The following is a 27,093-nucleotide window of genomic DNA, read 5'->3' as shown; positions in this document are numbered from 1 at the left end:
TTTCTGAGTGGTGTCACAACGCAGCCTCCATTGTTTTCAAATAGGGCCAACGGCAGGCACGGCACCACGTGCTAGGTGCATGCGATGCAAGGTCCCCGATTAAAAACAATGGCAGAAACTCTGCGATCCTCCATACCTGAAGTGATGCGAAGCTGTTTTGACAGAACACCACCTCATATCTGTGGGCAATTCCCATGGTGGGGAGTGCAATATGGGGCCGTGATTAATGGCCCTACATCGCACTCACCCGTGTGAAGTTAGTCTTAGAGATGCTTTACAGTAGAACTCAAGGACCATTAACCCACTGACTTCTAGTGGAGACTGTTCTAGGCTTGATCTGTGCAGTGGTCAATGAGGAAGGATAAAGTAGAGAAGCTGTCATAATCACCAATTGTGAGTGGCGAATATTTTAGATCTCGATACGGGGGTTGAAACTCCTAGCATGTTCCATTTTATTTTGATATTTTACTTTAACATATCAAATAAAAAATGCTGTTAAGTTAGCAATGTGGTTGCTTGGGAGCAGCGCCAGGTTCCTGTTGTCCTTTGGTGTTCACCATTTATAGGTGTTACCTTGCATTGTAATCCTGCTTGTGATAATGAGATGTCTGCTGAAAAATCATCTCCACAGATGATAATTAAGCTTAGTGGGAAAATTGCAGGATATTAGGATTTACTTCAAGACAGAATAGGACATCAAAAATGTAAAAAAAATAAAAATTCTTTAAGAACATGATTAAGATAAAAACTTAAAAATAAGTACTAGATCGTTTTTTTAATTAGACTTTCCCTTTAAATATTTATATATAGAATATAAAATAAACAGTAAAAGGATATAGCTTTCAGTTACACTTCTCCAAGCCACTACTGGTTTTGGCTAAAATCTATGCAGTTTTTTGTGCAATTTTTGCACAGAATCTACTAGGATTATTTGGAGCGCTCACAACAAGCGGTTATCAGGAGGGGAACATACCGTATATTCCGGTGTATAAGGCGCCGGGGCGTATAAGACAACCCCCCCAACTGTCGCCTTATACGCCTGGAATACAGTGTAGAAAAAAAAAAAAAAAAGAAAAAACAGTACTCACCCCCCCCCCCCCCCCACTGCTGCAGGTTGTCTCTCCCTCCTCGTCCCCGACAGAGCATTGCTTTCTGGATGACATCATTGAATGGCTGTGATTGGCTGACACTACGTGGCATCAGCCAAGGACAGCTATTTAATGTTGAATGGCTGTGATTGGCTGACGCTGCGTGGCGTCAGCCATTCAATGTCATTGAATGGCTGACGGCGCCTGAGTTAGCCAATCACAGCATTAGCTTTCTGGAGGCGGGGATTTCAAGCCCCGCCTCCAGAAAGCAACACTCTGTCGGGGACGGGGAGGGAGCGACAGCCTGCAGCAGCGGCACAGAACGCCGGGGGAGGAGAGTACTGTTTTGGGGGGGGGGGGGGGGGTTTGACACATTTTTTTGTGTATAGCCGGCCTATAAGTCGACCCCCAACTGCAGAGCAGATTTTTCAGAGTTAAAAGGTCGTCTTATACGCCGGAATATACGGTATGTGTTATTTTTCACCCTTTTTTAATTTAACAAGTCATAACAGATCATATGGAAAAAATCTATGTAAATCAAAAGACAGTTTGTCTAGAGTATACCAATCCTTACCGTGACAACTTGAACTGGGTGAGATTAATAGTCATACAGTCTATAATTGGGGGGATTTGGTGGCATACAGAAGACACAAGGCTAAATTCATTGCTTATTTTCAGTAACCCAAGATCAGCCACTATGACATTGTTCGATATGGAAGACTGAGGGATTACTATGACTGGAGCCTTCAGATGAATATCCATCAACAGTCGAAAACTTCTTTCTGCCAGTCCTTTCACCTTTGTGGCAGCGCGTTGTGCTGCATGTGCCGTGGCTGTACTCACTTTTTCTTTGGCAATCTGAAAGTTGTTTAGGAAGTCCTAGACAAAAACAATTAATGAAAAATTTGTAGCAAATCATTAAAGACTAAGGCCCAATGTCCACGGGTGGATTTGATTTGCAGAATCCGTAGGTGAGAGCTGCAAATAAAGCCACCCATAGGGAAGCATTGGGCGTCCGCACTTCATTTAACACCTGCGGATTTGTTTTTTTTAAATTTGATTTGCGGATGTAACGCCACAGATAATAAATCACAGCATGCTCCATTTTACCGCGGATCACACGCAGATGTGCTCCATTCAGCTCTATGGGAGCTTACGATCCGCAGTGCATCCGCAAATACATTTGTGGATTCACTTTGATTTTAACCTTCAAATCCAATTAGGGAGGTGAGGAAAAGGCTGGGAGGTGGGGTTGTGGATTTTTTCTGAGCGGATGATCCGCAGTGCATTTACGTACATCCATATGGGGGACAAAAAGCTGCAATCTCCCACAAACAATACAAAAAAAAAAAAAGTAACGATGACTCGCAGTGCATCAGCTGCGGAAATCCACATTAAAAACCTGTGCGTGCCGTGGACATGAGGCCTAAGAAAATAAGTAAGCCCACAGCTTGTCATCTGCATTACCCGTGACCACCTGAAAACCCTAGAACATTAACAACATTCAGAAAGTATTATATGGGGCGCTGTAAAAAATCTTAAGCAAGTATGTTATTCTTTGTTTGCTTACATGTCTATGGTCAGGCACACTGCGTGCTGGGAGTCAAAAGACCAATTAATCAACACTAATGACAAACCAAAGGCTACAAGTGTATGAACAAACGTAACACAAGTGAGGTTGAGGTAAAGAGGTAACCATGTGCAGAACACATGGCCCCATAATTAATTATCAAATTGTTTGCTGAGGGCAGGCTGTACAGCTGTAGTCAAATCCAGAAGGTTGGTAAATGCCAAACACAATTAATGCATGCACTACATTCTGCGCAGCGCTCATCTTTGTACAATACAATAATTGCACTCATTTCCGTGTGACAGCTGAACAGGATTTCGTTCATTAACACCCGAAAAAAAACTATATTTACAGACTGTCTGGAATTTAGACAAACCGCTTCCTATTTTTAGCTGGTTTTCTTTGTGACTTGGACCCCTGCACAAATACAAGCTTAAAGTATCTGCAACTTTCCATTCACGTTATCGCAGTGCTTCAGCTAATGACGACTGGATGAGTCATTCTTCTGAAAAGGAGATTTGATAGTCAACTGAAATTAAGGTCCTTTTAGACGAGCTGATTATAGTTTTAATCAGAGTGACATCACTTCTAGCTTGTTTGCGGTCTTGTAGCCTGTTTAGACAGGCAGATACAACGTTGGCTCGTTCAAATGAGAATCGTTTAGAGCTAATCTTTTACATTCGATGTATAAGTGAATGAAGGGGCTCAACAATTGCTGTTTAAACCAAAAGCTAAGTGAATGAGCCAATGATTTTTAGGATAGCAAAAATCGAATGATCAAAAAGTCATTCAGTGATTGGCTCATGTTTAGACCAAACGACTATCGTTCGCTTGTTTGTATGATTTTTTGAACTGTTCCATCTAAAAGCACCTTTACTCTGTGAGCAAAACTTTTCTTTTTAAAGAATACATTTTGCAGAAATGTATGGTACAGGTGGAACTTTAACATATCTTATCACAGAAGAAAAAAAAAAGGTTTCTCCACTCATCAGGCGCTTTTCCTCCTTCCCCCCTGAACGACTGACTCACTGATAAAATCCATCTTAGTAGAAAAGAGGGACTAACAAATCAGATTATACGATGCCCATAAAAGTCTATGAGAGGGAAGGGGAAAGGAGAAAGAGAGAAGCAGAGTGACATACATAGAGTTGCTGCAACGCACCCACACAGGTATATTACAGAATTTTAATAAGGTACCATTTTTTGGGCGAGGCGCACTGCATGCAGTGTTTAATAGCCTAGCAAAATTAATCCTTGCCTTGGTTGCCGAAAATCTAACTACACATCTGGCTACAACTTCCCAAGCTAGGTTCAATCATTAACTGCATTTGTTTCCTACTAGGGGACCTTTCAGACAGGACACAACTGTTCCGCAGGTCAGAGCTGAATTTTCCATCCTACTAACAATCCTACACAGACATCCACATGGCTAAGGTGCAAGTTTTGGCTGAATTATTTTGGCAACTCTAGATAAACATCAAAAATTTAGATATGCAGATTTTGGTGTGCATTTCTGTAGTGGCAAATTCTGCTGTATCCGGAAACAATCCCATTCCATGTGAAAAGTCCCAAAAATGTGCTTCCAAAATAGCATATCCATGCAGTGCAAGAAAACAAAAACAGGCAACATATTTCTGTACTACAATATCAGGGGTGCAAAATGGCCAAAAGTAGAGTTGTTGGTAGAGCCTATGGATCGCACTGTAGTGTGCTGGGACAAAAGAAGCTCAATCACTTTTGTATTTAGGTAGAATATGTCCAATTCTCACCATAAGGGACGCCAGAAATTTGTTCAGGAAAACTATCCTAATGCAGCCAACTTTCAGGGACACCTTTCCATCCACCTTGGACACGTCTTTATAGGAATCTCCTTGTGTAGCATCAGGATAGAGTGTCAAATTGAAGTTAAAAACCTCATCTTCCATAATGCATACAGCCTCAAAAGAAAAAAAAAGAAAAAAAAAAATTAGATAAAATTTCAAGTCTAAGTAACATGAAGATCAGTGCAAAAACAGTAAAAAAGTTCAGAGGGAAAACAATTGAGTAATAGAAACTCAATCAACAGTAAATGTGGCAATAAACAAAAATCGCTGTTCCCAAAACCGTTCAACAAACACATTCAGGTTAAATGTTAGCGCCTTTAGCTATGCAACGTTCTATTACTTTTGCAAGGTTTCTTAATGGCATATACTTGAGGAATACATTATTCTCTTATGTGTGAAATGTAGTTTATTAAAGTAAGGAAGAAGAAGGATTGAACTTGCATGTGACATAAGGAAAACCAGAATAGATGTACCTCTCCTGTAATATATTCACCTTTTTATGAATGGTTTTTGGATTGACGTCATTGACAACAATATCCTTCAGCCTGGCAAACACTTCTATCTGGCTGGATTCCAGGAAAACAGAAGAGTCTAAGCCTGGAAATAGAATTGTTCAATTAAAAAAAAAAAAACCTTAGCAAACAACTATAATTATAAATGGCAGCAATAATCCACAGTATTAAAAACGATGGGAATTATTTTTTTTTCAACAAAATTTAAACACTCAGTACACACAGCATTGGGTGCTGAAAACTAACAGAAGACATTAATGAACAGGCACCTAACTTTAAGTTTTCTGAGAGTCAAATTTTTATATTAACTGGGTGATCGGAAAAGGCAGTAGAAGCCAAAATTGAGATTGGTTAAGTGAATGCAAAGTTCTTGAAACCCCTTAATTAAAAAGGTTTTGAGGGATGAAATTTGTGTGGGGCTGTAGTGGGACTCCAAACATACAAAGTGCCAGAGCGCTGCTACAAAAGCACTCTTCTATAGATCCATCTAATGGTACCTTTACATGAAACAACTTTGGGACGAATAAGAGCGCGTTCGCATGACAGTTCACTGTAAAAACTGCTATCAACAGGTGTGGCGAATAAGTCACTGGTTGATCAAAAAGTAATGTGATGTAAAGTCACAGTTGTTTGTATTTGAATGACTAGCAAACGCGATCCCATCTATGAAAGATATTTCAGCAAACAAACCACCATCACTCTGTTTAAAAAGCATACTGTTGCTCGTACACTTCAACTACTTTTCGGAGCGAGTAGTATCTAAACGATTGTTGCCCAGTGTAAATGTACCCTGAGCTGGCTTTGGGCCCTTTTAAATGGGACGGCTGTCATACCAGCGATAATCGCTTTTGTGTGTTCACACAGGAACAAGTATCGCTCACAGAATGGAGGCAGGAGGGTCGGAACGATCTCCAGCCCGTCCACATCCATCCACAGTAAGCAAATCACTGTTTACACTGGCCAATTGCTCATGTTTAGGTCTGCAAAAACTGAAAGAGGAATAGTTATTTGACGTTTAGTCACTGCGGGAATTAACACGGCCCAATCATTGTTTAGATTCCCACGATCCAGCGAGACTCTGAACGATGACTGGGCCATGTAAAAGGGCCTTTTAACTCGGGATTTTGAACCAGCTTATTTCCCTTTGAAAGCCTCCCATATTTATTAGCTTGTGTTTGTCTATTAAATTTTCAGGACCTCTCAGTCCACAGCAACATTATAACAGTACAAACTAAATGTTTCGCTGAAGATACTACTGTATATTTGAGACAAATAATAGCACTCTATTAGTGTAGAGATAGACTCCATCTCTCGCTCTCTTTTCAGTGTAAAGGCCCATTTACACGGAACAATGATTGCTCAAAGACAGTTTGAGTGACAGCTTTGAGTGATCATTTTGCATAAACTATTTAGCAGCTAATCAGCTACTTAGGAGCAATTAAGTGTGTAAAAGAAGCCTTCACTGAACGCAGTTAATAGCCCGAGGGCTCTTATCTGCTTTCAGTTCCTTTGTTCTCCAACGGGAAACAATGCCATCAGCACTACCTATGGAGAACTACTGATAAGGCTGAAGGATGATTTTTAGGTTGGACTGAACTGAAAGATCAGCTAGAAGCGCACGATGGCCGCATGTTTAGACGCAACGATTATCGCTCAAATGATCACTTTTTAGCAATTTTTGAGCAATCATCACTCTGTGTAAATGGGCCTTAACAGCAGAATGATAAAAGGGAATTATTATGCTCCATAAAACGATTATGGAGCTCAAAAGTTGAGGGATGGGTAGTCAGAGGAATTTGTGCATTTCATACTCACCGGGGTTATCTGTTCCTCTGACGTGTCCCTGCAAAGTTGGTGTGACTCCTTATAGCCAACTCTGAGCATGGTCTCTCCCATAGAGATAAATGGGAATGCATGCACAGTTTTGCCTGAAAAAGAGTCAAGCTGTGTGTGCACACCACCATCATGAGGACAAAGCGTAGGAACGGGGCACTCTGACTATGAAACATAGCTCCCTGGATTTGCCATTCCCTTACCTTTCAGCCCAATAGCATTTTTTATGGGTCTCGAAGGCTAAGGCAAGCTCGTTTTTAAACTTGAGCACATGCTAAACAATGAACAGCGTGGGGCAGTCATTGAGCACAAATGGCACATCCAGACAGAACCCATCAGTGGAAGATGAAACACTTGCCAGCACCAGTCAATTTCAGATTTTTTAAAGATTTTTAATAGGGAAAAAAAAAAGTGAAGAATTTTAGAACATTGTTTTAGCTTACAGTTATTATCATTAGCTTGTGAAGAGGTGGAACTGCTTTTAACACCCAAAAAATAATAACATTGGTCGGTCCACAGAGGTACAAATTATGACCATGAATTGTAAGCTTATCTTAAGAAAAGATGGCTTCTTGAACTAGCCTGTATCACACTGCTCACAGAAGGATTGCCAACATACCCAATATTTTGATTTCAGCGATATGATTGTTCTCATCCCACATATTCATACTGAAAGAATCCAGCTTAGCAAACAGTTTAAAGGCGATGAAGTCTTTATCTTTAGAGGCTTTTGTTGCTTGAAGAAAAGAATAAAATACAAATCTTAGTTCGTTTTTAATAATCTGCGTCATAAGCATTTCTCCTTCACCTACACAGATATGAGGAATTTTATCTACCCGGCCCAACAGAATCCATTATCTGATAGATTAAAACATACAAATTAGAATCCTCCCTTCGGTTTACATTGCACCCAATGATTACATGCTGGAAAGCCTGAAAAGGAATGAACTCTGCACTGAAAACCATTTTCAGTAGGCACATGGCTGTAAAAGAGCAGTTATGCCAAGCTGGTCAATAGGCCTTTAACGGTTTAACACTGTAAGAAAACTTTACTGCACTATTTGCTATTTAGGCATCCTTAAATCCATGACCTGCTTTAATAATTGCTTAGTTTTTAAAGAAATGCAATGCCACTGGCTGAAGGAGTTAAGTAGGCCTCTGCATTCAGGAGTAGGATGTGGTGCGATAAGGTTTATACACCCCCATCATTAATATGAGTAGACGTACGCAATCAACCAATATTTATCCTGGGTTTTACCTTTCTTAACAAAAGTCCCTTTGTCCTGGTGCTTCTGTACAGAGGCCGGCTCTGCCTTATCAGGAATGCTGGGGACGGCTGCCGTTATGAAACCGATAGCAGACAGCAAAGCCTGAGAGTGAAGCAGGAGGTCCATTGATGAAAAGGCCACCTGGTGGAAACGAATAGCTGTTTATACACCTCTTACTAGTAACCAGGATTTATTGGAAAGTGTCATTCAGAACTATGCGTATGCTATGGAAAATGGAAGTCATCGGCACAGAACAATCGATGAAAGCACTGCATATATTCCCTCCGCATTGGAGGCATTATTAATATAGACCATGTAAACATACCTTTATAAATATTTTTTTAACCAATTATCTAGAAATACATGAATGTCACACTATACAATACGCTTGAAAAGGATCAGGATTATACCTTTAGTGTTTGTTCTGTGTTCTCAAAGATGGTATGAAAATTAGGTCCATTTTTGTTAGCCTGAAATAAAAAACAGTGCAAGCTTTACACAATGGGGCAGATTTACTAACACGGTCTAATAGGTAAACCATGCAAACAGACTAGACAGTCTTAAAATGAACCACATTTATTACAGTGACAATGTTACATTCAAGCCACATCCTGATAGACAGCAAAAAAAAAAAACCAAAAAAAAAAAAACCGCGTCCAAAAACACATCATAAATATTACCTTATGTTACCTTATGCAATTTGCCCCAGAAAACTGGTGGATTTTCAATAGTAAATTCTGCAACATTTACTCTAAGTAAACACTAATCATAGCAATTGGTGATGAGCAATTAGTGGAATAATCTACTTTGGTCGGGATTGGGCTGATTTCCCCCTAATGATGATTTGTAACAACTCATTTTGATTTCTATTACAATCAGTGGGAGTAAAAATAGGATTCGCTAATTTACCCTCCAGAAGGTTTCTAATGCAGTCATAGTCGCCAAATTTGAATACAAATATAGCCATACACCTAGGAAGACTCTGCTCTTCCCAAAAATTGATTAAGGGAAAAAAAAAAAAAAAAAAGGGGGGTACAGGGTGTGTAGCACAGGTGTCACTGCAAACAAAAAGGCAGCCCACGTAGGGAGCCCTAGATCGAAAATTACACCAAGGGAGACCGCAGGAATGCAGCTGGTTTGAAAAGGACAAAATCTACTAGGTGAACAGAACACCCAAGCACTGGCCTTATGCAAGGAAAAGCTATAGAGCTACAGCGGTTTGTTGCGTTACAAACTTTTTGTTTTGGGAGAGGTGGATGAGGATGGCGGAGGAGGAAAGATGGCAGACACAGGAAGAGGATGGCAGCATCACCACAACCAGCAACAGCATCTTGAGGGTACAGTGTGCTTCTGTGGAAACTTGAGAGCTACAGCTCCGTATTACCATATTTTTCTTTTGTGGGGGGAGTACAGTAGGAGAAGGAAACATGGTGAAAGCAAAAAGGACAGCAGCAGCACCACCACCACCACTTTCAGGGCAGTGTGTGGTCTTTCATACAGATCTATACTCAATAACATGTGATTAAGAATTGCCAGCGTGCCAACTAATCAACGGAATCTGATGAAATCCATGCATAGTCCATTTATATGAACATTAGGCGATCCTCATTGACAGACGCATCTGCCTGAAAACCATCCGCGATAGCGCACTGGCAGCAAGACAAGCAAGCACCTCTAAGGCATGTTAGGCAAGCTCCAGCCACTTGCCCAGCTTAGACACCCAGAAGTCAAAGAGGCCAAAACCGCAGATAGAGAAAGAAGGCTGTGCCAGCAGCACCAGTACGGAACCCACTGGGTCAGACAGAGGTATGCAACAGCCAAAAAGAAAGCAAATCCAAACCTTTGTTCTCTCAAGCAGTCCAAGTGACGAAGAGGAGGCCTTTGCAGCATATAGATGTGCAAATGTAGAAGGAGTTTATTATCCCATCACAATACAATGCAGCAACGTTTCAGCCATAAGGTTTTTATCAAGCCCTTTTCGAGCTCGAAAAAGACCTTGCGGCTGAAACGTCGCTGCATTGTATTGTGATGGGATAATAAACTCCTTCTACATTGCACCTCTGTATGCTGCCAAAAGCCTATTTTTCATTACAGGGGCCAAGACAGACACTAATGAATGTCCTGCAAGTCTTAGAGGTTCCATGAAATGTGGACCACTCCATTCACCTTCATGTGCCATTCTCCAGGACATTGATCCAGTGCGCTTTTAAGTATATGTAATGCCCTGGGCCATGCTTGCTGAACCACATGTCCGTGGTCAGGTGCACCCTGCCATTGACCGTATTCTCCAACGCCATGGACACATTATCACTCACATGGTGGTGCAGAGCACGGACAGCTTTTTGGGTGAAGAAATGGCAGCTGAGCATCTGGTACTGTGGGCTAGCGCAGAGCATTGTGTTGCAGAAGTGTTGCCATATTTTGTGACATCATCAAAGCACCCTGGCTGCTGATTGGCTGCACTTGGACCTCTTTACAAGGAAATTTGGTGAATTTAAAAAAAAAAAAATCAGTTTTAACTCACCCAACCAGATTTGGTGAAAATTGGGGCAGTTTAACCATCCGAGCTATCACAACAAGCAACACTAATAATAATGTTATTGCAATATAACACTATGGATTGCTTATCAACAGACACCTACTACCATAACAAGGATAGGTAAAAAGTTACATTCTTAGGTGAAAAAAGTGTCTAGAATATGTCGTACCTTAATATACTCCACTTTTAACAGATCCAAGCATTCTTTATCAGAAGAACTGATTAAATGAAGAGGTTGCCTGATTAGACCTATAATATATAAAAAAGGTGAAACCAAAAACCCTTTCGGAATCATTTTTATCTAAAATATTTCAAATTGAAAAATGCTATTTTATGATAGTTATTCCTATCTGACAAAGTGACGGCACATTGCTGATTGAGCGATACATCCCCTTCAAAGCACAAATCTGTTATTGCTTTAATAGAATTCAAAGATTAATCTTCTCTTCTAGGCTATAGCTGCATCAACCTTCCTGTTGTCCTCCGTGTTGCTGCTACTAATAAAATGTCAGTTTCTGACAAACTGCTTTACAGATGGATAAGGCAGATCTATTGCTGCAATAAGTGTGCCTGTCACTATCTTTCGCTCTCCTCAGAGAGGGTAACATAAAGGTGGCGACAGATTCCCTTCAATAATCAGAATACATTGGTATTTTACGTAGTTTACCTGAAACATCATAGTAGTCTAAAGTTATTTTCTTTAAGTATGATACAACACTAAGGTCATGGGTCTTCACGTAGGCTTCAGTTCCCAGCTGTTGTATACTGAAAAGGAGGACTGTATTCTCCTGCTTCTCCCGCTGCTTAGTCAGTTCTAGCGTAACCTGGTTGATAACAGTACACAAAATGAGAAGAACTTTAAACACAACTTTCCTAAAACTTGCTTTATAATTAAGAGAAAGGAAGAAATATAAATTTTCATCTTATTCTCCACCTACTTCTTTTATTTCAAACTTGAGATGCAGATCAGTGAGGTCCTCAAGACTGGTTTCTGCTGCTGGCGTAGGCTTACCAATGTCTGCAACGGCTTTCTGGATTGCTTTGGTTTTTACCGGCAGGGGAATATTAGCTGTTGTATCAAAGAATTCTTCACCAGAGTCTAAATGAAAACGAGAAACAAAGTAAAAAACAGTTTTGTAGTGCTTAACAGCAGAAAAAAAAGTTGTTAGTTGTTAAACCCTTGAGGAGCAGTTTGTTTATGTCCTAAAGAACCTGACAGTAGATTTTACCCATGTGGTGGTTTTACAGCGCTATTTTATTTTTTACTTTGGCTACCAAAATTATTTTTGATGCGTTTTCTCTTGTGACATACAGGTCTACGTTTTTACATCTTTTTTAACGTAACTTTTTTTCCCCCATTTATTTTAGCGTAAATATACTACTTTTAAAAATAAATTTGTTTGATTAATTAGGGGCAAAAAGCGAAAAAATAAAATATAGTACCAGAATAGGCCTTTTATTTTGTTTCAGACATTTTGATATAGAACTTGAATTTGTACAGTCTTGAATTACAGGGCACATATGGAGATTGTTTAGGTGGGCATCGCCAGTGGGTCGTTTTTACTTCCTTTTTTTTTTTTTTAATTACAAAATAAAATTAGTTTTATAACAATTTTTCACAGCGATGTTTTCCATCATGGCACATGGGTGGACATTAACATTGTTTACATTTTTTTTATTACACACTTTCCCACTGTAGCTGGGCCATCCATAGGAAACTCAGTTACAGGTAAAACCATCCCCTCCATAGTAACAATAATTGCTAGCAGAGTCATTCTGGGTCTGCTAAGACTCTGCAACTCTGCCATGACAGGTGGCACCCAGCGATCCAACAATAAGAACAGGTGTGCGGCACAAAGGAACTAGTATCTTACTCCATATGGTATTATGAAAAAATTCAAACCATTTATTGTGTCTCAATGGTATCCATCAGATATGCGACGTTGCGACCTATGCGGTCTTTGTCAAGCAGGGGTCACCCAGCGATCACATGGTAGAATAGTCGAAGCTGCGCTTTCGATTTGTCTATTCACTACATAGCACTCATTAAGCACTGCAGGAGAGAATGCAGAAACGGTTAAAAATAACTTCTGTCTTCTCCTCCGGGTCATTGGCTGTGACTAACAGCCGAGAACCCAACCTGCTTCTGCTACATTGCAGCTTTAATCCCATGCAGTATTTTACTATGGCGCAGGATCAAAGCCCAGGATCCAAATTTATGGCGCTGTGTCCTTTTCAGATCAAGGACAAGAATCAAAATACTAACGACTGTCTGTCCGTGAGTTAACATGCTCCGCCCCTTATCACATGACAGTGAAGTCATCACAGGTCCTGTAAGCACATGGCTGCTGTCCGGCTAGGTGTTCATTAGTATTCCATAAAATAAAATATGGCTAAAATGGTTAAGTACTCCCGGAGCAGCACTAATGAACTTACTCCGTAATACCCCAATGGATCGATCTCTAAACTATTACAAGGGTAACAGGTGCTTTGGGGGACAAGGTAGGGGGTGGAATATTGCTTCTAGAAACAAATATGGTGGGGACACAAGCGCAAATTATAAGCTGTTTTAATGTTGTTGTTAGCCGTTCATGACCCTTAGTGACCCTAAAGGCGAGCTTCCTCCATGTTTTTCGGTTTTGCACTGCTTCTTTCAGTTGTGGGATATCCATGCCCGTATCAAGCTATCATGTTCTTTGGTGGCTAGGTCTTTTGCCACTGATATGTATAAGCATTATAGATTTAATACCAGTGTTGTATTATGATCAATGTCTTTGATTTCTGCGTAACATCCTGTATTACTATGTGAAGCTGGTACGTATACAGAGGTAATTATTGGGATATAACTGGTTCATATATTTTGTTCTAATGTCTGGGGACTGCAAAGACAATGAAGAATGAGTCCAGAAAAAAAGAGAAAAAAAAAAAAAAAAAAAAGACGACTGCAGCTATGAAAAAAATCAAACAAACATCTACCTCCTACACAAGGTGAATAACCTACAAGCGGAGGAGTCTTTATGGCCTCTATAAATAATTATCCTTTAACCCGTTCAGTGGCGGGTTTCTCACCACCCTGTCAGACCCATGTTTTTTAAATGGGCCAATCATTTAATTTCAACTAATTTTCCAGTCACGTTCCAAGAGCCATAACGTTTTCATTTTCCGTTGACACGGCCATATGAGGGCTTGTTTTTTGCGGGGCAAGTTGTTTTTTTTTATGGCATTTTTTAGGTATATATAATGTATTGTATAGCTTTTGTAACAAAAATTTGTAGGGAGATTGGGGGAAAAAAAACAAAAAAAAAGACATTCTACCATTTGTTCTTTGGATTTCATTTTTACGGCGTTCAGTGTGCAGAATAAATAATGTGATAACATTAGTCTGAGTCAGTGCGATTCCGGCGATACCGAGTTTATACAGTTTTTGCTACTTTTATACATTTAAAACATTTTTTTCCTTAAAAGGTTTGCTTTTGTGTCGCCTCATTCCAAGAGCCGTATTAATTTTATTTTGCATTGCCAGAGCTCTAAAAGGGCCTGTTTTTTGCAGGATGAACTCTAGGCTTCATTTATCTAATTTTAAGGAACATGTAAAATTTTGACCGCTTTTATTCCATTTTTTCTAGGGGCAAGATTAACAAAATCTGTAATTTTGGCATGTTTTTTATTTTTATATTTCACTGCATTCTCTGAGCAGTATAAATACTACATTAAAGTAATTCTACAGGCCAGTACGATTATGCCAATACCTAATTGTAATGTTTTTTTTTCTTTTTCGCGACTTATTCACAGTTTTAAAAAAAAAGCCATAAAAGTTTAAAATTACCTTTCTTTTGCCATATCTATAATCAAAAATCTAAATCATAAAAGAAAAATACATATTTGGTATCGCCGCGTCCTAAAAGCCCGATCTATCACAGTAGTGCATCATTTGTCCCACACGGTGAATGTAGTCCGAAAAAAAAAAAAAAAAAAGTGAACGCCAAAAATGCACTTTCAGTCATCCTGTCTCCAGAAAAAAATGCAGTGAAAAGAAAGTTCAAAAAGTTGTATGTATTCTGAATTGGTACTAACAGAAACTACAGGATATCTCGCAATAAATGAGCCCTTGCTCATTTATTGCGGGATATCCTGTCGACGGAGAAATAAAAAAGTTATTGCGCGCAGAAGATGCAGCAGAAAATAATTTTAAAAATTAAAAATACAAGTACGACAGCAAAGAAAAAAAAAACTTTAAAAATGTGGTATCGTAGTTATCATACTGACCCATAGAATAAAGTTATTATGTCATTTTTGTTGCAGTTTGTGCGCTGTAGAAACAAAACGCACTAAAAGGTGGTGGAATGTCATTTTTCTTTCATGTTACTCCACTTAGAATTTTGTAAAGTCTTATCAGTATATTATACAGTACATTATATAGCACCATTGAGAAATACAACTCATTCTGCAAAAAACAAGCCCTCATACAGCGATGTGGATGAATAAATAGAAGAGTTATGATTTTTTAAAGGGGGGGGGGGGGAGCCGCTCCATTAAGGGGTTAAATGATGTACTAACTGCCTTCTCTGGGTGATTACAAACACAGGGATACCACATGTGTAATTTTGTTTTTAATTTTTTACAAAGTAAAAAGAGAAGAGGTACTTTAGTTTTTTTGTAATTTTTTAACTTTTTTTGTTTTTCTTATTTTTTTTTTTTAAACTTTAAAATTTTTGTCCCTTTAGGGGACTTCCACAGAGACCCATCAGGATCCCCTGTTCATATTGAGTGGGTCCGATGGTGTCAGCCCTTCACATGTTGCAGTCGCATAGACCTCGACATGTAAAGAGTTAAAGAGCAGAGAACGGAGGTTTTCTCCATTCTCTGCTGTTTAAGAAGCTGCTGGCTTCTGACAATCCGATGGTCTCGGTGGCAACCTGTAAACAAAGCAGTGCAGGAGTTTAAAAAAAGCAGGAAGATATTACCGATCTGCCGGCAATTTCCTGCTGCTTTTTATTAAAGTCCTGCACTGTTCTGTGTGGGACAGGGCAGGCAGAGCACAATGCCACAACTTGTGGCATTGTGCTCTGCAAGACCCATAGTGAAACATAGCCCGGAAACCTTCCGGGCTTTATCACTATGGGCAGTGGAGCTAGTCCCAGAAACTTTCCGGGCAAGCCACTTGAGGGGTTAAGTGGCCACGGATTGTCTACAAGATGGATAGATGAGAAGAAGGTTCATTTGTTTAAAAATGACCCATTCAATAAAAATAGATGCGCATGAAATTTGGGGTAAAATGTTCCAAATTCTTAGCAGAAGCAGAGGCTTGTGCAAAAACTTACAGCCAGTCATTTTTTGCATCTCACTTGCCCCTTAGTCATGACTCAGCCGGGGAAAAGAAGGGAGTATAGACTTTCGCGGCTCATTAGTTTCAGGCCCAATGTCCACAGGCGGATTTGATTTGCGGAATCCAAGTGGAAGTTCCAGGATTCAAGCCACCCATAGGGAAGCATGGGCATTCGCAGCTAAAATAAGGCATGCAAATCTGTTTCACGGACCTTTTGGTGCGGATAACAAATTGCAGCATGCTCCATTTTGCTGTGGTTCCCAAATGGACGGCTTCCATTGCGGATTGGTCGCCGATTCGGCAGGAGTTTGAAGAAAAAAAAAAAAAACATAAAAAACACACTACTGCGCATATGCCCTGGCCGACACTTCTGAACACGTCTGCAGTATAGAAAACAGAAAAACCAGACGGGTAAGCAGGGTCGCCGGGCATGGGCAGTGTTGGATTCTGCTGGGGGCTCCCGCATGCGGAATCAGACCCGCCTGTGGACATGAGGCCTTACTATAATTTAACTGGTTTAAAATTATGATGGAAATCTACACCCGCTCAAAGCTGGTGTACATTTCATGGTCTGGCGCATGTATTAGCCAATGATGTGCCAAATTTATGAAAAGGCATGCAACTGGTAATAAGTTTGCCGCACTTCACTCAAGACTTTAGTTCGGCTTGTATATGGAACACTGGCCTAACTAAATTTCCTAATCAATTTCTACATTTCTCTTTCAGATGAATGGAACAGCCACATAAGTTTCTTCATGATATCTGCTCTATAAAAATATACTTAAAGGGGTTGTCCGGCCATAAACATTAGGTCTCATTACTTCTGTTTGCCCAATACAATGCACTTTGTAATATACATTGTGCATTGTAAATTAGGCAAACAGAAGTTATTCAGTTACCTTTAGGCTTGCCCCCCCCTGTGTTGCTCCTCGGTTGCTATGGTTCCTGGTTCCGACAAGTCTCTTGTCCTCTTCTTGTCGGGACGACCGGGGACGTGCCTCTCCAGCACAGCTCTGCGCATGTGCAGAAGAACTTCAGCCTGGGAAGCTCAGTTCTGCCTGCAGGGGAGGCGTGTCTGCTGGCTCTTCAACTCCAAGGTAAGAATGAGAGGAGGGGCGGGCTCTCGTGGGGGGGGGGGGGAGGAGGAGGAGGGAGGGAGGGAGGGAGGGGGGAGGATGGATGGATGGATGTGTGCAAGTGGCTGTCAGAAGTCCCGGGGGGGGGGGGGGGGCACGGCGGCAGTGATGTGTGTGTGTGTGCAATGTCAGGAGACTCGGCTGTCAGAAGTCCCGGGGGGAGGGGGGAGGGGGGGTGCAGTGATGTGTGTGTGTGCGCAATATCAGGAGACCCGGCTGTCAGAAGTCCCAGGGGGAGGGGGGAGGGGGGGGTGCTGTTAGTGTACTTGTCTGTGGGCACTGTAAAGGGGGACTCTGTGGGGGAGGGCACTGTATAGGGACGCTGTGGATGGGGGGCATGTGGAGGGGGGCTACTTTGGAGTGCAGTGGGGGGGGACTCTGGGGGGGGGGTGGCACTGTTGAGGGGGGACTGTGGAGAATGCTGTGGTTGGGGGGAATGAGGGGGGCTACTTTGGAGGGCACTGTAGGGGGTGACACTGGGGGGCATGTGTAGGGGGTACTGTAGAGGGCACTGTTTGTGGCACTGTGGGGGATCATTAGGGGGGGCACTGTGGGAGGGGCACTATGAGGGCATGTGTGTGTGGGGAAATGTTTTGTTTCACTTTAGCAGGGTGGGGGGGGGGGGGCAGTAGGTAGCCTTGCAGTGGGGGGCTGCAGGAGAGTTCTCTCTGGGCTCTCCCCAGCCCCTCTTCATTCACTATGCACTGTGCTGCTGTTTACACTCATGCCAGGATTTTATCCTGACATGAGTGTATAACGCAGTCTCCCCTGGCCACACCCCCTCTGATTATAGTATGCAGCAGGGGGTGGGGCCTGGGCGGGGAGAGACTGTAGAGCAGTTCAATAGAGGTGGGCGTGTCGTGGGCGGGGCTAGGACGTGAGCTGAGGGAGGCCATGAAATCCTGCCTTTTCATGCCTCTTACTGCCATCGGGAGCGCGCACACAGAAGAGGGAGAGCGCAGAGCATTGTGGGAAGGCAGCACAGAGGCGCCATCTTTGAAAGCTGCAGTGAAGATCAGATTCTAAGGTAAGAAACTGACATTCCAGCTGATCTGCTGGCCGGTTTGAGCCCCGGTATGCTGTGTGTTACTATCCTTACTGAAAGGGAAGCAGCAGCATTATAAAAATTTTTACCCTGTGTGGCCGGACAACCCCATTAAAGATTGCAATAGTTTATACTACGGAAACATTCTTTTTCTTAGGATAGAATATCCTAATGACCTTGAGACGTGTGTCAACTGCATACGCCTACCTTTGTCTGTGTCACATGTCCAGTTATCAGTCCATGTGACATGAGATATTTTGGTGCTCGTAAAGTATTTTGCTGTGTGCAAGTTTGCCCAGTGCCAAGTCTATACATAGGGCTATGTGATTTATAAAGCATATCTGCTGATGTGAATGGAAGCCAATGTTTACACTATGTGAAGGTACATTCTACATTGTAGCAAGATTACTAGCATGCATTTTAAGTACCAGGTACCAAAAATGTTAGCATTTGCATCTACTGTCTCCTTTACAAATTCAGTATAGAATCATAGAATTGTAGAGTTGAAAGAGACCTCCAGGGTTATCTGGTCCAACCCCCAGAAAGATTCACCAAATCATACCAGACAGATATTTGTCCAGCCTTTGTTTGAACACTTCCATTGAATGAGATCTCACCACCTCCCATGGTAAACTGTTCCACTCTTTGATCACCCTCATGCTCAGAACGCTTTTAGTTTCATCCTTCTAGTCTTTCCTTGTACAAATGAGAATAGGGCTGCTCCCTTCACACTGTGACAGCCCTTCAGATATTTGTAGACAGCTATTAAGTCTCCACTCAGCCTTCTTTTTTGCAAGCTAAATATTCCTAGAGCCTTTAACCGTGCCTCCTAGGACATGATTTGCAGACCGCTCACCATCTTGGTAACTCTTCTCTGAACTTGCTCAAGTTTTTCTAGGTCTTTTTTAAAGTGGGGTGCCCAGAACTGGACACAGTATTCCAGATTAGGTCTGACTAAGGAAGAATAGAGGGGGATAATTACCTCACGTGATCTAAACTCTATGCTTTTCTTAATACATCCCAGAATTGTGTTTGCCTTTTTGGCTGCTGCATCACATTGTTGACTCATGTTCCGTCTATGATCTATTAGTATACCCAAGTCTTTTTCACATGTGCTGCTGCTTAGCCCAATTCCTCCCATTCTGTATGCGTTTTTTTCATTTTTCTTGCCCAGACATAGGACTTTGCATTTCTCCTTGTTAAATACCATTATGTGAGTCGCTGCCCACTGAGCAAGCTTTTCTAGATCTTTTTGAATACTTTCTTTCCCTAGTGTCAGTTACCCCTCCTAGCTTTGTGTCGTCTGCAAATTTGATCAGTTTCCTATCAATTCCCTCCTTTAAATCATTTATAAAAAAAATGTTGAACACTACTGGGCCTAGGACAGAGCCTTGTGGTACCCCACTTGATACATTCTTCCACTTGGATGCGTGCAGCCATTTATGACCACTTTTTTGAGTACAATTACTCAGCCAGTTGTGAATCCACCTAACAGTTGCCTTGTCAAACCTATATTTGGTCATTTTTTCAATAAATTATAATATGAGATACTATGTCAAATGCTTTACTAAGGTCAAGATAAAACTATATCCACCACATTTCCCTGATCAACCCAGTCGGTGAGACTGTCATAGAAGGAAATTAGATTCGTCTGGCATGACTTGTTTGTTACAAACCCATGCTGGCTCTGGTTAATTACACCATTCTCATCTAAGTACTTGCATAAATGCTGTTTAATAATTTGTTCAAAGATCTTTCCAGGTATAGAAGTCGGGCTCACAGGCTTGTAGTTTCCGGGATCCACTTTCTTCCCTTTTTTGAAGATCAGGACAACATTTGCTCTTTTCCAATTTTCTGGGACTTCTCCTGTTCTTCAGCAATTTTCAAAGATTATGGCGAGTAGTTCCGCAATTACCTCCGCTGCTTCCTTCAGTATCCTAGTATGTAATTCATCTGGACCTTGAGACTTGAATTCATTTAAGTTAGCTAAGTGTTCCCTCACCATCTCTCGGCTTATAGATAGCCTCCATTCTTTTAGTCCCTCAATAGCACAGGGAACATCAATTGATGTTACATCCCTTTTTTTGTATCTGTTTTCTCTCAGAAAGTAGATTTAAAAGTTCTGCCTTCTCAACATCATTCCTAACCAATTCACCATTTTTATCTTGTAAGCATCCAATATAATCTTGACTTTTCTTTTGCTTTTCATATACCCCCCAAATCCTTTTTTATTGCTTTTGGCCTCTGTTGCAAGCCTCAATTCATTATAAGCTTTAGCTTTTCTGACACTTGCCCACAGTTTCTGCAGACTGCATTACATTCTTCATTAGATATTCCCCCCTCTTTCCATTTGCTAAACATATTTTTCTTTGTTTTTAACATGTGTGCAAGTTCTGTGTTCATCCATCCTGGTTTCTTTAAATGCTCTTTTTAGGGATTGTTAACAATTGTGCTTTGAGAATCTCATTTCACAATATTTCCCAACCTTCTTGGACATTTCTGTCCTTAAGAACATCCAGCCATTGGATTCTTCCTACCCTCTTTCTGAGTTAATTGAAATCTGCCTTTCTGAAATCCAACCTTGAGGTCTGAGTTTTCTCAGGTCTTCCACCCTTTTATCCAAAATTTAAAGATAGCATGATCACTGCCTCCCAAGGTCCCAGCCACCCTTGATATACTATATCTTAAATTGAACCCAAGTTAAAAAGGTGCTCATAAGGGTGCATTGGAGCCTACTGAGTGCTTCTTTAGGCCTTGTTCACATGGACTACAAATTCCCGCTACAAAATCACTATGTTTTGTAGCCTGATAGAACCCATTTGAAACAATCGGCTCCACATACATGCCTTTTTTTGTAGCGCTACAAAATCGCACAATTCTGTAGTCCGTGTGAATAAGGCCTTACGTGAGATTGTTTTTGGTCGATAAAGGTACAGTATCCCAGTAACTCAGACTCATGCAATGAAGATATGATAAAGCACTGTAAAACCACTCTTACACGGATGTTTTTCGTGGCATTCCAAAAGCCACGCTCCCTTAGCCACCTTATGACCATAGGGTTTCTGTCAAATGACCAAACAAGTCAGTGATTTTATGCAAGTGGATGTTTAATGGTCCATTTGGGGTTTTTTCTGGGCTACCAAAATGATTCTTTTGACATTTAAGGATGAAAAATACCTTATTTCACAGATTTTTTTTGCTTTAGTAAGTGTAATGAATATAAAAAGTAAAAAGAAAAAAAAGGTATCGTTTATTTTTAAAAATTAGTACATTTACACTAAAATAAGGTATAAGAATGTCCTCCCCATTTTTGTTTCGGTCAAGTTACATAGTCTTTGATTACACGGCAGCTATGGTAACTGTTTAGGTCAACGTGGCCAGTGTTTTTTTTTTTCCTTTAACATACAGATGTAGCAAACTAATGTCCCTTTTACACGGGCCGACAGTCGGGTAAATGACCGCACGAGCGCTGACATCACTGCTAAGGTAATCAGCGCTTGTGTAGAGAGTTTTCACCTGCTGGATCGCAGGCTTGTTGCTCAGTGCTACACCTTCTACTTGAAGCACTGAGTGTTTGCATAGGATGAGAAGCCAGTGATCCAACGATGGGTTTTAAAGGGGTTGTCCTGCGCCGAAACGGGTTTTTTTTTTTTTCAATAGCCCCCCCGTTCGGCGCGAGACAAACCCGATGCAGGGGTTTAAAAAAAAAACAACGGATAGTACTTACCCGAATCCCCGCGCTCCGGTGACTTCTTACTTACCTTGCGAAGATGGCCGCCGGGATCTTCACCCACGGTGGACCGCAGGTCTTCTCCCATGGTGCACCGTGGGCTCTGTGCGTTCCATTGCCGATTCCAGCCTCCTGATTGGCTGGAATCGGCACACGTGACGGGGCGGAGCTACGAGGAGCAGCTCTCTAGCACGAGCGGCCCCATTCAGAAGGGAGAAGACCGGACTGCGCAAGCGCGTCTAATCGGGAGATTAGACGCTGAAATTAGACGGCACCATGGAGACGAGGACGCTAGCAATGGAACAGGTAAGTGAATAACTTCTGTATGGCTCATAATTAATGCACAATGTATATTACAAAGTGCATTAATATGGCCATACAGAAGTGTATAACCCCACTTGCTTTCGCGGGACAACCCCTCTAAGCTGACTGAAAGTCAGTGATGAAAAGCTTTGAGCAAATAATGAGCCATTTTTGTGCATTTACACTATACGATTATTGCTCAAATTTGTTTGTTTGAACAAATTTTGAGCGATAATCATCCCGTGTAAATGGCCCATAACTTTTAATAGACAACTTGTCACAAAGTTATCTTATGCCATTCAAAGTCTATTCTCGTATCTTAAAGGTGTTGTGCCAGAATTACAAGTTATTCCCTTATCCAAATGATAGGGGCTAACTTGCTGGGATCTCCACCAATCCTAAGAACAGACATGCACAGGAAGGAAGTACATTGCAGGAGATTGTGGTAAATGTACATTCAAGCAGCATATCAGCAGGGATCAGAAATAGAGGACAGGATAAGGTGGTAATGGCTGCATGAACAGGATAGAAACACCTTGCTGGAATTTTTGAAAATAACATATGGACTTACCAGATGAGGATTCTTCCTCCAAAAATAATGGCTTTCCAATATCTTTTTTAAAGAGTGCAACTGGTCTCCTGGTCAAAACTGGGATAGCAGGAATCTGAAAAAAGGTTAACAAAATATATATTTTTTTTAATTTCACATTATAAAGGGAGCCTTCTGTCACATTTTTCCCCCTTATCCACTAATCCTAACCACAGATAGGAGAATCAAAGACAAAAACCTAACATACATTTTATTTTATTCTCAGTACCTCCATGGGCCCAAATTCTGAGTTTTCAAAGTCTGCACGTAGTATGTATATTTGGATCAAGCCATTCAATGGCAGTTCACTCCTTGGGACTGACATAGGTTCTCTGCCCCTCCTGCCACTCCAAACCTGTCAACTGATTAATATTGCCAACTCCTTAAGGGGGAGACGCTGTGCATCCCAGACAATTCGCGCACTGCACTCCTAGGTTAGGCTCGTGTGCAGTGATGATTGCAAAACCAATGTCTACAGCAGGGCCAGTTACTACACAAGTCGGAAACGTTATCTTTTCTCCTCAGGGAGAGCACCTAGACTGAGTGAGGAGACTCAAATGGCCATGCATGCTCCTCTGGGTAATATGCAAATAAGGGAGATGGATTAAACCTCTACAGTGCCACCTATTGGAAGGCAGCATTCCTTCAAGCCAAAATCAGGCTTGTATAAAAACTCTGACTTTGGCTTCAATGAATGCTGCCTTCGGGTGCCGGCGGGGGAGAGTGGTAAGTTGAGGGAGTGAGCAGGAAGGAGCGGGGGGGGGGGGGGGGGGGGAGTGAGAGAGATCTCCCCCGCCGCTCCCCGCTGGCACCCGAATCTTTAGACGAGTAGTTTGCCTTAGCGAGTACGCTCGCTCATCTCTAGTCACTACCCATGCACTTACACCAAAAGTGTCTGGGACCTGGAGACATGGATAACCAATGGGCGGGGTTGGGAAAACAAGAGGATAGATGAAGGTACTGGGAATAAAACAAAATGTATAGCGGTTTGTTTTCCCCCCTATGGTCTATGGGATTGTTAGTCAGAGAAAAATGTTGCCGACAGAATCCCTTTAAGCTGGGGTTTCTTGGGTCCATGCCCTAGAGCTAAAATATCAGAGCACTATATATGCTCAAACTGCACCAAGTTACTAACTTTCATAATTATAAGAGTCTGTAAATCATAGATGCAAATTTTTTTTTCCAGTGTCTGTGTAAAAGAAAAGAGATGTTCTCTGTAGCTAGAGGAGCTTGTACAGACAAATATAATTTTGCATTTATCATAATTTGCAGTGAATGCTGCTAAAAGTGTTCCTATCAGTAGCCCAATCTATAGAAAAATAGCACTTATGAGCTTTAGGCCTCTTTTACATGGGCTACAGAGAGATCGCCGTGAGAAATATGCAGCAATATCGCAGCTGTGTTATGTGCGAAAGAAAGTACTTGAAAATTTTGCAAACCCTGACACAAGCCTTACCTTTTTCTCCTGCGTAGTTGGGGTGCTAGCTGGAGACTGGGGAAGGGGAATACTATTAACCAGTTCAAACACTCCTTGGAGTTTATAGTCAGAAATCTTCAAACGCACCAATGGCAACTCTCCAGACACCTTAAACCTAAAATGTACAGTAAAAACAAACTTCAGCAATCTACAGAAACAGTTGCCTGCTAAGAAAAATAACTTTAAAAGAGAGTGCATGATGAAGAGCCATTGCACTAAAGATTATTAGGTGCACACCAATCTAGTTTAGCTTTTTTGTCTTTGAAATAGGCAAGTAAATTGATTCTACTGTCAGTCATTCGCTGTATTAACTAACTATAAGCCCTTTTTTATTTTCTCTATGCCACCACTGTGTATAAACCTTTATCAACCAAAACAGAGGAACTACCATTTGAATGGTCTCAGTCTAAGGCCTCAGTCACACGAGCGCATCGGCACCCGTACACCGGCGCCGATGCGCCCGTGTGACTGCAGGAAGGAGATGGCTGTACCTAAAGACAGCCGTCTCTCTGCAGCGCCGGAGGAAAGAACACATGACCGGCAATGAAGCCAGTCACATGTTCTTTCCTCCGGCGCTGCAGAGAGACGGCCGTCTGCAGGTACGACCGTCTGCTGGTGTCAGTCACACGGGCGCATCGGCGCCGGTGTACGGGTGCCGATGCGCCCGTGTGACTGAGGCCTAATACTACATTTCCACTGGACTGCAAATGAGCCAGATCTGAAGCGATCAGCTGATCACCACGCAAATCTTGTTTTTAAAAAAGGGTTGCCTTAATAAGAACCTATATACACACACATATTGAAGTGTGTATGGTTTAACAGATTTAGAAAGCTTATGAAGTGGCAGTCATACATGAGGCTGAGTACTTCTCAGTTTTAAAAATCTATTAATTCAACATCTAATGTTAAAAAGGCAGCACAAAATAGTATAGAGTGTACTGAAAATTGAAAGCATGTCGTCAGATATTCTTTACCTAGGCATTCGACTGTCTCGCTCTACCATGGCCTTTGAAAGTTCGACCTCAAAATCTAGAGGCTGTAAGATGTGAAGAGAAGAGTTCATCCCTCGAGCAGTCTTCCAGTCTTCACCTGCAGAAAAATTTAGCAATAACACTAATATACTGTAGCTAATAAGAGGACAGACTAATACTACTTTTGTGAATAGTGAAGAAATGGCATTACCAGACAGAACTCATTGACAGATGCACTGGTGTTTCAGTGAAGAAAAACACTTAAATAGCAACTAATATTTAAAGGTGTTTTCCAGGATAGGAGACATTGTAAAGATGTTTAAGCATATTCTCTCAACCCCTTAATGGCCGACTATATGCCTTGATGGAGGTTAAGGGGCTTTATTTTGCAGTGCTGTCTTTTAAGAGCGCTGCTTCAGAAGCCAGAAACCTCCGATTCCCAGTGTGTAACCCCTTACTTGTCGTAGTCAGTATGATAGCTGTATGTAAAAGGCTGACAGAGGGAGCGGGCTCCCTCTGTTATCCATCAGACCTCCACGATTTAATTGCAAGGTCCCGATAGGTTGACATGGCACCTGGAAGCTTGAAAATGGCCTACGGGTCTGACAGCTACAGTAGCTTATGAGGCTCAGTCTCTTGCTGAGGTCCAACGGCTTTCTAATGCACTACTAAAATGTAGTATAGCAGTCTATTAGAAGTTTAATCATCCTATTTTATCCAAGTTCCCTAGTGGGACAAAAATAAAAAGTTTAAAAAGTAAAAAAAACAAATAAAAAATGCCAAAACCTCACCTTTCCCCCATTACTACACAAATAATAAAAAAAATCCTAACTTTGTGGTATCACTACATTCATAATGACCCAGAAAAAAAGGAGTACATTTAACCTGCACAGTGCACATCATGAAATAAAAAATAGGCGAAAATAGCTAGTTTTGCCTATCCTGCCATACATAAAACAAAATAGAAAGTGATCAAAACATTGCACAACTGACGAATAATTTCACAGCACAGCTGCAAAAAAAAACAAAAAAAAATTGTTATGGGTCTTTATATGCTGCTATAAAAAAAAAATTTAAAGTGTGCAGCTGCAAAAAACAAAAACACCTATAATAAGGGCTTATTCAGACGACCGTATATCGGCCGGGTATTCACGCCGGCCGATATACGGCGTCTCTCTCTGCAGGGGGAGGAGGCTGGAAGAGCCGGGAGCAGTGCTCTGAGCTCCTGCCCCCTCTCTGCCCCTCTGCACTATTTGCAATGAGAGGGGGCGGGATGGGGCAGGGGGCTAAGTTCTGGAAATTAGCTCCACCCCCACCCCGCTTACTTTCAGTGCAAATAGTGCAGAGGGGCGGAGAGTGGGGTGAAGAGTTGGCGGAGAGGGGGCGGGAGCTCAGAGTACAGCTTCCGGCTCTTACAGCCTCCTCCCCCTGCAGAGAGGGACGCCGTATATCGGCCGGCGTGAATACTGAATAAGCCCTAAATGTGATATTGACAATGGTACTGGCCTGCAGAATTTAACATTCCATTTATAGTGCATGGTGAAAGACTTTAAAAAGATAAAAAGCATGCCATAATTTCAGATTTTGTTAATCTTGCCTCTGAAAAAAAAAATAGAATCAAAAGCTATCAAAATGTTAGCGCTTCCCAAAAATTGAATAAAATGTTTTACAATACATTATAAGTACCCCAAAATGATGGCATTAAAAAATACAACTTGTCTCACAAAATACAAGCAGTCATATGGCTAGGCCGACAGAAAAAAAAAAAAAGTTATGGCTCTAGGAATGCAATGATGAAAAAAATAAGAAAAATTAGTTGATCATTAAAGCACAAAAAGGCTTGGTCACTAAGTGGTTAAAGTCCCTGAGAACCTGGTGAAATC

At 41.5% G+C, this 27,093-nt stretch overlaps 1 protein-coding gene across 4 annotated transcripts in view; it reads right to left on the bottom strand.

The window, feature by feature from the left end:
* VPS13C (vacuolar protein sorting 13 homolog C) overlaps window positions 1-27,093 on the bottom strand; it is a 247,933-nt gene that overhangs the window by 108,419 nt on the left and 112,421 nt on the right. For all 4 annotated transcript variants that reach the window (XM_066592326.1, XM_066592327.1, XM_066592328.1 and 1 more), the window contains exons 22-33: window positions 25,214-25,328; window positions 24,219-24,354; window positions 22,745-22,838; window positions 11,572-11,732; window positions 11,301-11,457; window positions 10,803-10,882; window positions 8,505-8,564; window positions 8,085-8,235; window positions 7,446-7,562; window positions 4,975-5,078; window positions 4,428-4,595; window positions 1,663-1,967 (exon numbers count right to left, since the gene is read on the bottom strand). In XM_066592326.1, the coding sequence (XP_066448423.1) occupies window positions 1,663-1,967; window positions 4,428-4,595; window positions 4,975-5,078; window positions 7,446-7,562; window positions 8,085-8,235; window positions 8,505-8,564; window positions 10,803-10,882; window positions 11,301-11,457; window positions 11,572-11,732; window positions 22,745-22,838; window positions 24,219-24,354; window positions 25,214-25,328 (1,648 nt within the window). The remainder of the gene's footprint in view (window positions 1-1,662; window positions 1,968-4,427; window positions 4,596-4,974; window positions 5,079-7,445; window positions 7,563-8,084; window positions 8,236-8,504; window positions 8,565-10,802; window positions 10,883-11,300; window positions 11,458-11,571; window positions 11,733-22,744; window positions 22,839-24,218; window positions 24,355-25,213; window positions 25,329-27,093) is intronic.

Source organism: Eleutherodactylus coqui, chromosome 2 (assembly GCF_035609145.1).
Source record: "Eleutherodactylus coqui strain aEleCoq1 chromosome 2, aEleCoq1.hap1, whole genome shotgun sequence".
Classification (NCBI taxonomy): domain Eukaryota; kingdom Metazoa; phylum Chordata; class Amphibia; order Anura; family Eleutherodactylidae; genus Eleutherodactylus; species Eleutherodactylus coqui.
This window is presented reverse-complemented; position numbering and strand designations above follow the sequence as displayed.